Source organism: Eubalaena glacialis, chromosome 15 (assembly GCF_028564815.1).
Source record: "Eubalaena glacialis isolate mEubGla1 chromosome 15, mEubGla1.1.hap2.+ XY, whole genome shotgun sequence".
NCBI lineage: Eukaryota > Metazoa > Chordata > Mammalia > Artiodactyla > Balaenidae > Eubalaena > Eubalaena glacialis.
This window is the reverse complement of record NC_083730.1, coordinates 94,045,986-94,062,753: the sequence shown is the minus strand read 5'-3', so window position 1 is coordinate 94,062,753 and position 16,768 is coordinate 94,045,986. Positions and strand designations below refer to the sequence as shown.

Sequence of the window (16,768 nt, the reverse complement as noted above, 5' to 3'; positions counted from 1 at the left end):
GTAGATTTCTCACCAGAACCTTTGGAAACCAAAGGGCAATAAACCCATATATTCAAAGAGCTAAAAGAAAAAAAAACTACCAGCCAAGAATCCTATATATGACAAAACTGTGCTTCAAAAGTGAGGTAGAGGGCTTCCCTGGTGGCGCCGTGGTTAAGAATCCGCCTGCCAATGCAGGGGGCACAGGATTGAGCCCTGGCCCGGGAAGATCCCACATGCTGTGGAGCAACTAAGCCCATGGGCCACAACTACTGAGCCTGTGCTCTAGAACCCATGCTCTGCAACAAGAGAAGCCACCACAATGAGAACCATGGGCACTGCAATGAAGAGTAGCCCCCGCTCGCCACAACTAGAGAAAGCCCACATGTATCAACGAACACCCAACGCAGCCAAAAATAAATAAATAAATAAATTAAAAAGTGAGGTAGAAATGAAGACATTCCCAGAAGAACAAAAGGTAGTTTGCTACCACTAGACCTGCTTGGCAAGAGATGCTCAAGGGAGTCATGCATGTGAAATAAAAGAACACTAGACAATATCTTGAAGCTGTTTGAAGAAATAAAGATCTGAATAAAGGTAAATATCTGGGCAATTATAATGGTAGTATATTTGTGCCTCTACATTTAATTCTCTACATAATTATAAGAGACAAATGCATTTGAAATAATTATTAGTTTACATTTTGGGGCACACAATGTATAAAGATGTAATTCTGTGACATCAGCAATCAAAAGGGGTGGGACAGAGCTGTAAAGGAGCATAGTGTTTGTATGTTATTGAAGTTAAGCTGGTATAATTCAAATCAGAATGCTATAATTTTAGGAAGTTAAATGTAATCCCACGGCAACCACAAAGAAAATAGTTATAAAACTTACACAAAAAGCAAATAAGAAAGGAATTTAGACATTTCACTACAAAAATTCAACTAATCACAAAAGACAGTGACTGCAGGAACTGAAGGACCAAAAAGCAATAAGATATATAGAAAATAGCAAAATGACAGAAATAAATCCCTCCTTATGAGTAATTACTGTAAGTGTATATCAATAAAACTCTCCAGTGAAAAGACAGAGTTTGGCAAAATGGATTAAGAAACATGACTCAAATATGCTGTCTATAAGAAACTCACTTTAGATCCAAAGACACAAACAGATCGAAAGTGAAAAGATGGATAAAGATATTCCATGCAAGTAGTAACCGAAGTAGAGCAGGGGTGGCTATACTAACATCAGACAAATCAAAAAGGTTATAAGAGACAAAGAAGGAAATTACATATTATTAAAGTTTCAGTACAGCTAGAAGACAGACAATTATAAACAGTTACACCTAATAACAGATCATCAAAATATATGAAACAAAAACTGACATAATTGAAGGGAGAAATAGTTTTATAATAATAGTTGGAAACTTCAATATCCCACTCCCGATAATGGATAGAACAATCAGAAAGAAAATAAGTAAGGAAACAGAATTTAAATAAACTACCTCTAACATACATATACAGAATATTCTACCCAAGAACAAAATACACATTCTTCTCAAGTACACATGAGACATTTTCCAGGACAGACCATATGTTAGGCCACAAATTAAATCTCAATAGATTTAAAAGATAAATATCATACAAAGTATCTTCTCTGACCACACAGGATGAAGTTAAAAATCACTAAAAGCAGCTGAAAAAAAGGAAAATTCACAAATTTGTGGGAATTAAACAACATGGTCTTAAACAACCAATGGATCAAACAAATCAAAAGGGAAATTAGTAAATACTTAGACATGAATGAAAACAAAACACAGCATAAAGTTGTTGGGATGCAGCAAAAGCAGTGTTAAGGGGAAATTTTACAGTTAAAAACACATATTTAAAACAAGAAACATCTCAAATCAATAATCTAACTTTACAACTTAAGGAAACAGAAAAAGAACAAATTAAACACAAAGGTAGCAAAAAGAAGGAAATAAGATTAGAATACAAATAAAATAGAAACTAGAAAAACAATAGGAAAAAAAAAAAAATCAATGAAACCAGAGCTTAGTTCTTTGAAAAGATCAACCAAATTTGATAAACCTTCAGGTAGCTAGACTGAGAAAAAAAAAAAGAGAAGACCAGAATTACTAAAACCAAGAATGAAAGTGGGGAAATTAGTACTGATTCTACAAAAATAAAAATGATTATTGGAAAGTACTATAAACAACTGTATGCCAACAAATTGGATAACTTAGTTGAAAGGAATGAATTCCATTTGTGTTTCTATCAAGATCAAATCACAAAGAAATAGGAAATCTGAATAGATCTATAACTAGTAAGGAGATTGGGTCTGTAATCAAAAATCTCCCCCCAAAGAAGAAAAGCCCAGGCTTCACTGGTGAATTTTAACAAATATTTAAAGAAGTAATAACATCAATCTTTCTCAAGCTTTTCCAAAAACCTAAAGAGGAGGGAACACTTCCTAAGGCTCTGATACCAAATCCAGACAAAGCCACTGTAAGAAAACTACAAACTAATATTCCTCATGAACATAGATGCAAAAATCTTCAAAATAATAGCAAATCAAATTCAGCAGCTTATTAAAAAGATCATACACCATGACCAATGGGATTTATTCTTGGAATGAAAGGATGGTTCAACATTTGAAAATTGCCCAATGCAATACATCACACTATCAGAATGAAGTTTAAAAAATGATTATCTCGATGCAGATTATCTCAGTTGAAGCATGTGACAAAATTCAACACTCTTTCATGATAAAAACACTCAACAAAGTAGAAATAGAAGGAAAGTACCTCAACATAATAAAACCCACATCTTAAAAACCCACAGTGAACATCATACTCAATGATGAAAGACGAAAAGCTTTTCTTCTAAGATCAGGAATGAGGCAAGAATGCCTGCTTTCTAGACTTCCCTGGTGGTCCAGTGGTTAAGAATCTGCCTTCCAATGCAGGAGACATGGGTTCAATCCCTGTTCAGGGAACTAAGATCCCGCATGCCGCAGGGCAACTAAGCCCACGCACTCTGGAGTCCACGCACCACAACTAGAGAGAAGGCTGCGCGCCACAATGAAAGATCCCGCGTGCTGCAACAAAGATCCCGCGTGCTGCAACTAAGACCCAATGCAGCCAAATAAATAAATAATTTTTTTTTTTTAAAAAAGGAATGCCTTCTTTCTCCACTTCTATTCAACATAGTGCTTCAAGTTCTTGCCAAAGCCATTGGGCAAGAAAAAGAAATAAAAGGCATCTAAATTAGAAAAGGAGTAAAATTATCTCTGTTCATGGACAATATCTTCCTATATATAGAAAATCTTAAAGATTCCACACACATACACACACACAAAACCTAGTTAGAACAAATGAATTCAGCAAATAACAGGATACAAAGTCACACACCAAATTCAGGTGCATTTCTATACACTAACAATGATCAATCTGAAAAGCAAATTATGAAAATGATTCCATTTATAGCATCATCAAAAAGTAATAACTGAACCTAGGAGGTAAATGACTTGTAGAATGAAAACTGAAAACCTTGCTGAAAGAAATTAAAGAGCACATAAATAAATAGAAACATACCCTATGTTCCTTAATATTAAAATGTTAACACTACCCAAAGTGATCTACATATTCAATGCAATCCCTAATAAAATTCCGATGATGTTTTTTGCAAAAATAGAAAAACCCACCCTAAAATGCATATGGAAGCTCAAGGGACCCTGAATAGCCAAAACAATCTTGAAAAAGAACAAAGCTGGAGGACTCATACTTCCTGATTTCAAAACTTACTACACGGGACTTCCCTGGCGGTGCAGTGGTTAAGAATCCTCCTTCCAATGCAGGGGATGCGGGTTCGATCCCTGGTCAGGGAACTAAGATCCCACATGCTGCAAGGCAACAAGGCCAGCACACCACAACTACTGAGCCTGCACACTCTGGAGCCCGCGCACCACAACTAGAGAGAAGCCTGTACACCGCAACTGGAGAAGACTGCATGCCACAACAAAAAGATCCTGTATGTCGCAACGAAGATCCTGCATGCCGCAACTAAGATCCAATGCAGCCAAATAAATAAATAAATATTAAAAAAAAAAAACTTACTACAAAGCTACATTAATCAAAACAATGTGGTATTGGCATAAAGGTGACAATGGAATAGAACAGAGTCCAGAAATAAACCCCTGCATATATGGTCAAATGATTTTTGACAATGGTTCCAAGACCATTTATGGGGAAAGTCTTTCCAACAAATACTACTGGGAAAACTGGATATCCACATGAAAAAAATGAAGTTGGACCCTCATCTAACATTATATAAAAATTAACTCAGAATGGATCAAAGACCTAAATGTAAGACCTAAAACTATATAAACCCTTAGAAGAAAACATAGGGCAAAAGCTTCACAATGTTAGATTTGGCAATGATTTCTTGAAAATGACACAAAAGGTACAAGCAACAAAAGAAAAAACCAACCAATTGGACTTCATGAAAATTAAAAAATTTTTTGTGTCAAAACACAACATCAACATAGTAAAAAGGCAACTCCCAAAATGGGAGAAAATATCTGCAAGTCATATATCTTATAAGGGATTAATATCTACAATATATAAAGAACTAAAACTCAACAACAAAAAACAACCTATTCAAAAGTAATCAAAGGATTTGAATAGACATTTCCCCAAAGAAGATATACAAATGGCCAATAAGCACATGAAAATGCTGAACATCACTCATCATAACAAAAATGCAAATCAAAACTATAATGAGGGACTTCCCTGGTGGCGCAGTGGTTAAGAATCCGCCTGCCAATGCAGGGGACACAGGTTCGAGCCCTGCATTGGGAAGATCCCACATGCCACGGAGCAACTAAGCCTGTGCACCACAACTACTGAGCCTGTGCTCTAGAGCCCAGGAACCACAACTACTGAGCCTGTGTGCCACAGTTACTGAAGCCCGCACGCCTAGAGCCCATGCTCTGCAACGAGAGAGGCCACCATAGTGAGAAGCCCATGCACTGCAACGAGGAGTGGCCCCAGCTCGTCACAACTAGAGAAAGCCCACACAGCAGCGAAGACCCAACACAGCCAAATTAATTAATTAAAAAAAAAAAAACCTATGAGAGTCTGCTCACACTCATTAGGATGGCTATCAAAAACCATGAAAATAACAAGGGTTGGCGAGGATGTGGAATAACTGGAATGCCTGTACACTGCTGGTGGGGATACAACATGGCGTAGCTGCTGTGGAAAACAGTTTGGTGGCTCCTCAAAAAATTAAAAATTATTATTACCATACGGTCCAGCAATTTCATCTCTGGATATATCCCCAAAGGAAGTGAAAGCAGGGTCTTAAAGAGATATTTCTACATCCATGTTCATAGCAGCATTAATATTCACAGTAGCTAAAACGTGAAAGCAATCCAAGTGTCCATGGATGGATGAATGGATAAGCAAAATGAGGTATATACGCACAACAAATTATTATTCAGCTTTAAAAAGGAAGAAAGTTCTGCAGTATGCTATAACAAGGATGAACCTTGTGAACATTATGTCAAGGGAGATAAGCCAGTCACAAAAAGACACAAAAAGACTCCGCTTATATGAGGTAACTAGCGTAGTCAAAATCATAGAGACAGAAAGTAGAATGGTGCTTGCCAGGGGTTATAGGGAGGGGGGGAGTTATTGTTTAATAGTATAGAGCTTCAGTTTTTCAAGAGGAAGAGCGTTGTGGAGACGGATATGGTGGTTATGATTGCCAATGTTATGAATGTATTTAATACCACTGAATTGTCACTTAAAATGGTTAAGATGATAAAAGAAAAAATGTGTGCAGAAATACGTATGCTCCAAAATACAAACAGTGGTTTAAAAAATCAAAGATCTAAAACATGGAACGATATAGGGTGTTCATGGATTGGAAAACTCAGTATTGTTAAGATGTAAATTTTCCCTAATTTGACTCATAGATTCACTGTAATTCCAATCAAAGTCCTAACAAGTTTTTTTGTAGCTATCCACAAGCTCTTCTATAATTAATACGGAAAGGCAAAAAACTACAACAGCCAAAACAATTCTGAAGAACAAAGGTGCAGCACTCCCACTAGCCCACTTTAAGACTTCCTATAAAAGCAAGATAGCATGATACTGGTAAAAGATTAGACACAAAAATCAATGGAACAGAAAAGAGAGCCTAGAAATAGACCCACATAAACACTGTCTCTTGAAAAAAAAAATTTTTTTTTCATAAACACACAAAAGCAATTCAATGGAGAAAGGATCACCTTTTCAACAAATGGTGCTGGAACCCTTGCACATCCATACACATAAAAAATGAACCTCGGAGTGAGCGACTAGCTTTCCGTGTGGTGCGGCGGCGACGGCTGCGCGTGTCTTCCTCCTCCTATCGCGGGGCCAGAGTCCCTGAGGGAGTCCAGCTACGCTTAAGTCTGGCCGGTGCCACCTATCTCCACAATGCCCCCCAAGAAACAGGCTCAGGCCGGGGGCAGCAAAAAGGCGGAGCAGAAAAAGAAGGAGAAGATTATCGAAGACAAAACTTTTGGTCTAAAGAATAAGAAAGGAGCAAAGCAACAGAAGTTTATCAAGGCTGTCACTCATCAAGTTAAATTTGGTCAACAAAATCCACGTCAGGTAGCACAAAGTGAAGCTGAAAAGAAGTTGAAGAAAGATGACAAGAAGAAAGAATTGCAAGAGCTAAATGAGTTGTTCAAACCTGTAGTTGCTGCTCAAAAAATAAGTAAAGGTGCAGATCCCAAATCTGTGGTATGTGCATTCTTCAAGCAAGGACAGTGTACTAAAGGAGATAAGTGTAAGTTCTCTCATGACTTGACTCTGGAGAGAAAATGTGAAAAGCGAAGTGTTTACATTGATGCAAGAGATGAAGAGCTTGAAAAAGATACTATGGGTAATTGGGATGAGAAAAAACTGGAAGAAGTAGTGAACAAGAAGCACGGTGAGGCGGAAAAGAAAAAACCAAAAACTCAAATAGTGTGCAAGCATTTCCTCGAAGCTATTGAAAACAACAAATATGGCTGGTTTTGGGTATGCCCTGGAGGGGGTGATATTTGCATGTATCGTCATGCACTTCCTCCTGGGTTCGTCTTGAAAAAAGATAAAAAGAAAGAAGAGAAAGAAGATGAAATTTCATTAGAAGATCTAATTGAAAGAGAGCGTTCTGCCCTAGGTCCAAATGTTACCAAAATCACTCTAGAATCTTTTCTTGCATGGAAGAAAAGAAAAAGACAAGAAAAGATTGATAAACTTGAGCAAGATATGGAAAGAAGGAAAGCAGACTTCAAAGCAGGGAAAGCATTAGTGATCAGTGGTCGTGAGGTGTTTGAATTTCATCCTGAACTGGTTGATGATGATGATGAGGAAGCAGATGATACCCGTTATACCCAGGGAACGGGTGGTGATGAGGTTGATGATTCAGTGAGCGTAAATGACATAGATTTAAGCCTGTACATCCCAAGAGATGTAGATGAGACAGGTATTACTGTAGCCAGTCTTGAAAGATTCAGCACATATACTTCAGAAAAGGATGAAAACAAATTAAGTGAAGCTTCCGGAGGTAGGGCTGAAAATGGTGAAAGAAGTGATTTGGAAGAGGACAACGAAGGGGAGGGACAGGAAAATGGAGTCATCGATGCTGTTCCTGTTGATGAAAATCTTTTTACTGGGGAAGATTTGGATGAACTAGAAGAAGAATTAAACACACTTGATTTAGAAGAATGACACCAAAGAAGTCAATGAAAAAATTAAGCCAGCTCAGCATGAGTTGAAATTGACTACATTAATTTTTTTCCACCTAGAATTCTTCAACAGGATGTTTGTTTCCCATGCTGATTCTGGAGGGCTTACTCTCCAAAAAAGGAATATTCTCCCTACATCTTGTCTTCTGACTTTGGCTACATCTCATAGTAACTTCAGAGTAGTTCATGATAAATTAAAAATATAATGGTCATTGCAGAAAATGATTGATTGTTGTAACTGTCCACTCAAGTAGGAAGTGTAACTGCTTTTCCAGCTTTTGATTTTCATTGGGCATGCGTTATTACAAGGACAACATAAATTTAAATTACCCTTCATTTAATGCAGTTTTTAATGAGTGGTTTTATTTCCTTTGTATTTATATGTTTAAAAGACTGCCTGAGATATGAGCCTGTACTTCATAAAGGAAACTGCATATGCAGATTCAGTATTGTATATCTTTGGACAATTAGATGGACATTTAAAATGAAACTTCATTAATCTGCCAGGATCAGCTGCAGTGCCCTGTGTTAGACTGTTTTAAACTATTCCTTTTCTTTTTTGCCAATGAAGTTGTAAATAAAGACCGTGATACATTAAAATCAAAAAAAAAAAAAAAAAAAAATGAACCTCAACACATACCCCACACTCCATACAAAAATTAACTAAAAATGGATCACAGACTTAAATGTGAAAGCTAAAACTTTACAAATTCCAGAGAAAAAAAATTTTTAATTTGTGCACTTTTGTTTGGGCAATGAAATTTTAGATATGACACCAAAAGCAAAACCCATTTTAAAAAATTAAAATTCAGAAAATAAACTTTATCAAAATTAAAACATTTTGCTCTGTGAAAGTTGGTGTCATGGAAATGAAAACACAAACCAGAGACTGGGAGAAAATATCTGCAAATCACTTTTCTTATAAAGGATTTAAATCTAGAATAACACAGAATTCTTAAAAATCCATGACAACAGATGGCCAAAAAGCACATGAAAAGATGCTCAACATCACTAATTACTAGAGAATACAAATCAAAACTGCAATGAGGTATCACCTCCCACCAGTCACAGAATGGCCATCATCAAAAAATCTATAAACAATAAATGCTGGAGAAGATGTGGAGAAAAGGGAACCCTCCTACACTGTTGGTGGGAATGGAAATTGGTACAACCACTATGGAGAACAGTATGGAGGTTCCTTAAAAAACTAAAAATAGAACTACCATATGACCCAGCAATCCCACTCCTAGGCATATACCCAGAGAAAACCACAATTTGAAAAGATACATGCACCCTAATGTTCACTGCAGCACTATTTACAATAGCGAGGACATGGAAGCAACCTATGTGTCCATCAACAGAGGAATGGATAAAGAAGATGTGGTATCTCTATGACATAAATCACAGCAAGATCCTTTTTGACCCACCTCCTAGAGTAATGGAAATAAGAACAAAAATACACAAATGGGACCTAATGAAACTTAAAAGCTTTTGCACAGCAAAGGAAACTGTAAACAAGACGAAAAGACAACCCTCAGAATAGGAGAAAATATCTGCAAACAAAGCAACTGACAAAGGATTAGTCTCCAAAATATACAAGCAGCTCATGCAGCTCAATATCAAAAAAACAAACAACCCAATCCAAAAATGGGCAGAAGACCTAAATAGACATTTCTCCAAAGAAGACATACAGATTGCCATCAAACACATGAAAAGATGCTCAACATCACTAATCATTAGAGAAATGCAAATCAAGACCACAATGGCGTATCACCTCACACTGGTCAGAATGGCCATCATCAAAAAATCTACAAACAATAAATGCTCGAGAGGGTGTGGAGAAAAGGGAACCCTCCTGCACTGTTGGTGGGAATGTAAATTGATACATAAATAAATTATGTGGATAACACTATGGAGGTTCCTTAAAAAACTAAAAACAGAACTACCATATGACCCAGCAATCCCACTACTGGGCATATACCCTGAGAAAACCATAATTCAAAAAGACATATGTACCACAATGTTCACTACAGCACTACTTACAATAGCCAGGACATGGAAGCAACCTAAATGTCTACTGACAGATGAATGGATAAAGAAGATGTGGCACATATATACAATGGAATATTACTTGGCCATAAAAAGGAACAAATTGAGTTATTTGCAGTGAGGTGGATGGACCTAGAGACTGTTATACAGAGTTAAGTAAGTCAGAAAGAGAAAAACAAATACCGCATGCTAACACACATATATGGAATCTTAAAAAATGGTATCGATGAACCTAGTGGCAGGGCAGGAATAAAGACGCAGACAGAGAACGGACTTGAGGACACGGCGGGGGCAAGGGGAAGCTGGGAGGAAGTGAGAGAGTAGCACTGACATATATACACTACCAAATGTAAAATGGATGGCTAGTGGGAAGCTGCTACATAGCACAGGGAGATCAGCTCAATGTTTTGTGACGACCTAGATGGGTGGGATAGGGAGGGTGGGAGGGAGGCTCAAGAGGGAGGGGATATGGGGATATATGTATACATATAGCTGATTCACTTTGTTATACAGCAGAAACTAACACAACATTGTAAAGCAATTATACTTCAATAAAGATATTAAAAAAAAAAAAGAATAAGAAAGCATGATTTTGTAGCCCCAAATCCTGAAGAGCCGTATGTAATATCTTAATGTCATGCCCATCAAACTCAGTAAGTTTGGCTTCTGCCCTCTCAAGACAAAATAAATAAGTTAAAGAATTTTAAAAAAATTTTTTTAAATGATGTGGTACATATATACAATGGAATATTACTCAGCCATAAAAAAGAACAAAATAATGCCATTTGCAGCAACATGGATGGACCCAGAGATTGTCATACTCAGTGAAGCAAGAAAGACAAATATCATATGATATTGCTTATATGTGGAATCTAAAAAAATGGTACTAATGAACTTATCTACAAAACAGAGACAGAGTCACAGATGTAGAAAATAAACTTATGGTACCAGGGGATGGGAGGAAGGATAAACTGGGAGATTGGGATTGACATATACACACTAGTATATATAAAATAGATAACCAATAAGAACCTACTGCACAGGGAACTCTACTTAATACTCTGTAGTGGCCTATATGTGAAAAGAATCTAAAAAAGAATGGAGGGACTTCCTTGGGGGTCCAGTGGTTAAGACTTCACCTTCTAATGCAGGGGGTGCGGGTTCAACCCCCGGTTGGGGAGCTAAGATCCCACATGCCTAGGGCCAAAAAAAAAAAAAAACCAAAACATAAAACAGAAGCAATATTGTAACAAACTCAACAGACTTTAAAAAAAATGGTCCACACCAAAAAAAAAATCTTAAAAAAAAAATTAAATTAAAAAGAGTAGATATATGTATAACTGATTCACTTTGCTGTACACCTGAAACTAACACAACATTGTAAATCAACTATACTCCAATAAAAAATTTTTTTAAATATTAAATTAAAAAAAAATCAATGACAAGAAAACAGATACTTCACCAAAGATATAGAAAGAATAAAACACATATAGAAATATACTCAATAACACTAGCTAGTCATTAGGGAAATGCAACTTAAAACCACAGTAAAATATCACTTCACATCTATTAGAATGGCAAAATTTTTAACAACCTGACAATACCTAGAACTGGTCAGGATGAGGAACAGGGACGCTCATTCACTGCAAGTGGGAATGCAAAACTGCAAGGCACTCTGGAAGACAGTCTCTTAAAAAGCTAAACATAGAATCGCCATACAATCCAGCAATCATGCTCCTAGGTATTTACCCAACTGATCTGAAAACTCATGTCCACACAAAAACCCACATGTGAATGTTGATAGCATTCATAATCACCCAAAACTGGAAGCATCCAGATATCAAGACTTATTATAAATCAAGATAGCATGAAACTGGCATAAGGATAGAAAAGTAGGCCAATGGAACAGAATAAAGAGTTGTGAAACCAAACTATATTTATGGATGCCTGATATATGACAAGGTGGCACCGCAGAGCCATAGGTAGAGGGTCAATCACTTCAGTGGCACTGGGGCAATTAGGCAACTTGATGAAAAAAATAAAGCTTGACTCCTACTCACACTAAACATAAATATTAATTCTAGATGTATTGTGAATCTACATGTGAAAGGTAAATGTGAACAAAGAAAACTGTCTTCATGAGCTTTGGATAACAAAAAAGTTCTTAGATTGGACACAAAAAACACCAGTAATAAAAGAAAAAATTTATAAACTAAATTAAGTTAAAATTAGAAATAGCCGTTCATCAAAAGGCAGCATTAATTAACAGAATGAAAAGGCAAGACAGGAAAAAAAACCCAGCTTGTAAACAAATACTAAACAACAGTTAATGCTGTGCATACTGAAGTATTTAGAGGGAAGCATGCTGATGTCTAAAATATATTAAGAAATACAGCAAAAATAAGATGGGGTAAGAATGCAGAGGGATGGAAAGATGGATCATGTGATAAAGCAAGTACAGTAAAATGTTAAAGGTAAATTCAAGGTGATGAGTATACAGATGTTCACTGCAAAATCCTTTCGACTTTGCCCTGCGTTTGAAAACCGTCATAACAAAATACTGGAGGTAAGAGAAGGACCCCAGGTAAAACCTGAGTATGGATTTGGTATCAAGTTTGCTTTAAACTTCAATGTGCATGAATCACTGAATCTTGTTAAGATGAAAAGTCTTGATATAACAGGACTGAGGTGCAGCCTGAAACTCAGCATTTCTAACAAGCTTCCAGAAAATAAATAACTCCTTTCAGTCAATAAGAAACAGACAGAAAACACCCACAAAAGGTAACAAAATGTCCAAAAAGCATGCTAGCAGGAAATGCAAAGTAAGCCCATACAGAAACACCACCATACCAGAATGGCTCAAATAAAAAGAACAACAGTAATTAAGAGCTGGCAGAGAACATGAGGCAAGTGGACACCCAGACACTGCTGATGGCCGTACAAGAGGACGGTGCTTAATGAAAAATATAAGCAATACAGCAGGATACACATGTGTACACGCCACCAACATAAATTAAAAATGCATTCACACCAGAAACAATACACAGTTTGTAAACACATATAAACAGAACAATATCCATTAAAAAATTTGGGGGGGGGGTGTGGAAAAGGAGCTGAAAATTGAGTCTGGGGAAACCAGGAAACAGGGACCTCAGGGACCTTACACGACCTCCTACCTGAGGACCTCCATCCCTCTCCCACCAAAAAAATGAAAAAGAAATAAAGAAAAGAAGTGGAAATGAACAAAGCAGTAACTCACCCAGGTCTTCTTCGCTTTCGGCTGCTCCTGGGAAATAAACAGCCACTCTAGGACCTGCTCCGTCCCGGGACTCTTGTGCCTCTGCCGGGGTCCTCCAGGGAGAGGCCTCTGGTCAGGGGTCTCTTGACCCAGGATGGATCCCTCCCCTTGGAGCTTTCTGATGCCATCGCGCGTGCTGTCTCGCTCCTGGAGAGGTGGGACCTGCAGACCCAAGAGCAAGCTCACTTTTGCGAGCACTTTTCCTCTGGGCCCCGACCTTGGTCTCCTTTGCTGGTGAACGCGCTCACCCAGGCTGGGCTGGGGGCTCTGCAGACTGTGGTCAGTGCGGCTGGGGGGGGTCACAAGTGAGAGGAAACGGAAATGGGGAACCCAGCACACGACCACAGCCACCTCCCCCCGCCAAGACTCTGCACAGGCCCCCAGGAACCCCGGAAGTGCGGCAACCACCCAGAGATTTAAACAACTTCGGGCAGACACTCAAGAAGAACATGATGCCAGATGGTAAGGAGGGAACGACCCTGCTGGAGGCGATGTACACGAGAAATAGGCTGTGGACGAAACAGTCTGTTTCAGTAGAGCTTCTTCTCTCAATATCTGGATGTCCATGAACAATTCACTTCATCTCTCTCACTGAGTCTTATTTTTGTTGTTAAACATTGAGAGTAGGATGAGATCAGGGGAACAGTGTAGTCTTTTAATCTCCCAATAAAAACAAAAGAGGGCTACCAGAATAGCAAGAGAAGAAGCCCAGAGATGTCCACAGACAGACAAATGGACCCAGGTGACAGGGCTCCTCACAAACCTAGGATCCAGGCAGATGTGACCTAACTGCAGAACAGGGCGGAGGACCGGGGGCCACATGCTGCCGATCTCCAAAGTCACCCCCAACAGAGCACCTCCCGAGGGAAATCTGAGCCTCTCAGGCTCAGAGTTGCAGGTGACTAAAAAAGACGTTCCCAAAGTCGCTAAGTGACCTAACAGTGCTGTGGCCACCTAGGAACACGAAGGTCTGAGAAATAATGGGCAAACCGTCCCTTCTACAAGGACGGGTCTTCACTGCGAGGGAAAGCTGCTGGAAATGGAGCCCAAATTTATCAGCACAAGTGAGAAAAAAAAGATTCAGGCAAAGAGAGGGACAAGAGAAAGGAGATTCTGAGAATGAGAGGGGAAGGAGAGAAAAGGGAAGAGAGAAAGGCACTCGGCAGTCAGGGGGAAGGGTCCAGAGGATGCTCATTCCAGAAGCTATTATAACAACAAAATACAAGGGGTAAAACTGAGAGAAACATGTTAGGATACAAGGCATGCTGAACTCTAGGAAACACAGGGCTAGAGGCAGAAAAAAGGCTTCCTGACAAGGCTTAGCGTTGAGTCAGGTCAGGTATGTGTGTATGTGTGTTTGCTTATATTTCCAAACGAATCACTGAGAGGATGAACTAGAAACTGTAAAAATGGTTCCCTCCGGGGGAGGGAGGGAAGGAACAGAGCAGGAGGGATGGAGGCTTGTCTGAATGACACTACATACTTTCTACTTTGAATCATGTAAATATTTCACATGATCTAAAAGAGGAGGGAGGGCAATCCCTAACGTTGAAAATAAATGTCAACAAATACATTTATTTATACAATTGGAAACAAAACTACAACGGACAACCATTTTACCAACTGACTTAACATGCTGTATTTAACTGTGTATTCTTTGGATAAAATGGGCTACAAAGACAGACTGAACCTCATTTAGTACCCTTGTTAATGGTAACAAATTGTTATTTTAAAACCGTCTTATGTATGCTATAGGACGTGACAGTTGTATCACTCTTTTTAAGAACCAAGATATCTAACACATGACAAAAAGTTGCAAGAGTAAAGTTTTTAACCCTCACGCACAGCTGGTGGGAATGTAAAATGGAGCAGCCACTTTGGACCCAGCTTGGCAGTTCCTCAGTGTTAAACCCAGAATTACTGTATTACCCGGCGATCCCATTCCTAGGTATCTGCTCAACAGAATTAAAAGCCTACATCACAGAAACGCTTGCACACAAATGGCTCTAACAGCCTGATTCCTAATAGCCAAATACCCGTCAACGGATGAAGGGATAAACCATATGTGATCTATACATACAAAGGCACGTTATTTAGCCATAAGAAGGAATGAAGCACCAAAAAATGCTACTACATTATGAACCTCTGTACTATAGGTACTTGACAATTAGCTTTTTTTGACTGTAATGCAAGTGCCTGATCGTACTGAAAGCTTCTGATTTCTGAGGCGCCACTTCAAAGACATCCGTCCTAGATAAGCGCACTGCCAGCCACACGGCTAGATAAGGAGTCAGGCCGCCCCACCTGACGTTCCCCTCCCAGAAAGCCCTGGGTGACCTAGGTAACTGCTCACTGGAGTGACCCCGCTCTTCCCTTCCAGTGCCTGAATTCTCAGCCTTATTTTAAATTCACCAATAAATAATGAACCTGCAACCCCCCCTTGACCCCAATAATAAAGGCAGAACCTCAACCCCCCCTTGACCCCAGTAAAGGCAGAACCCCAGGTCCACATTCTCGTCCTCTCCCTCTCTCTGCTGTGTGGCCCCCCGTGTGCCACGTACCCCGCAGGGTCTGTGAGTAATAAACCTTAAGTTTTCAGAGTTCCCGATGGTTGCTGATGAGATGCGCCTTGCAGTCACAGTAAGAACCACAAGGGCTGGTCCAGCCATGACGCTGGCTCCAGTCAGGGAAATGTCTGTGGGGCTGCCACAAGCAGCATGGGTCCCGGCGAGCCCCGCCCCAGGCGCTCTGCGTCACAGCATCATTCCTGCCAGGCTGAGACCAACACAAAGCTACCTTGAAAACACTACGCTAAATGAAAGAAGCCAGATACACAGGGCCACCTCTGACATGATTCTGTTTATACAAATGTCTAGGATAGGGAAATTCTTGAACACACCAAGTAGATTAAATGGCTGTAAGGGGATAGGGGAAGGAGGGGATGGAGAGTGGCTTGTGAATGGGGACAGGGTTTCTTCTGGAAGTAATGATAATGTTCTGAAATTGGATACGGTGATATTTAGGCAACTCTGTGAATACTAAAAATGACTGAAGGCACACCTTAAAAGGGTAAATTTTATGGTATATAAATTATACCTCAATAATGCTTCTATATAAAGAGTAATTTTTTTTAACTTCAATGATATTTAATAAATTGAAAGTTTTGCAACAGTCCGCTCACGCAGGTTTACAGCGTTCCTACTGCCTCAGACATTCCTCCGGAGCCGAGGCCCACGCTCACCCCCGACGCCCAGACAACCACTGCTCTGCTCCTGTGCACAGATCTGCCTGTTCCGGACATTTCACACGACTGGGACCACACGCGGCACTGCGTCTGGCTTCTTCCGCTCAGCACAATACTTTGCAGGTTTATTCTTGTTACAGCGCACACCAGAGGTTCGCCCCTTCATTGCGGAATAGTGTTCCATTTTGTCCATACGTTCACCACTTAATCCACATTTAGATTCTTGTTAGTTTTGAGCTACTATACAAGTCTTTGTGTGAACATGTCTTCCTTTATCGTGGGTAAATTCCTAGAAGTAAAACTGCTGCACTGTACAGTAAGTTTATATTTAACCTTTTAAAGAAACTGCCAAAACCTTTACAAAGCGACTGTACCACTTTATATTCCCACCAGCAGTCTACAGTGGTTCCA

The 16,768-nt window shown here is 39.2% G+C and overlaps 2 protein-coding genes across 5 annotated transcripts in view; one reads left to right on the top strand and one right to left on the bottom strand.

The window, feature by feature from the left end:
- Nucleotides 1-16,768, bottom strand: part of LOC133074957 (zinc finger protein 268-like) — a 67,402-nt gene that overhangs the window by 10,300 nt on the left and 40,334 nt on the right. For all 4 annotated transcript variants that reach the window (XM_061168954.1, XM_061168952.1, XM_061168953.1 and 1 more), the window contains one exon: nucleotides 13,075-13,275. In XM_061168954.1, coding sequence (XP_061024937.1) covers nucleotides 13,075-13,275 — 201 coding nt within the window. The remainder of the gene's footprint in view (nucleotides 1-13,074; nucleotides 13,276-16,768) is intronic.
- Nucleotides 6,416-7,920, top strand: LOC133074959 (zinc finger CCCH domain-containing protein 15-like). The gene has a single exon (XM_061168955.1). The coding sequence runs from the start codon at nucleotides 6,469-6,471 to the stop codon at nucleotides 7,747-7,749; it is 1,281 nt and encodes a 426-aa protein (XP_061024938.1). The 5' UTR covers nucleotides 6,416-6,468; the 3' UTR covers nucleotides 7,750-7,920.

Coding starts and splice junctions, on each gene's coding strand:
- LOC133074959 (XM_061168955.1), top strand. CDS start 6,469: ATGCCCCCCAAGAAACAGGCTCAGGCCGGGGGCAGCAAAAAGGCGGAG.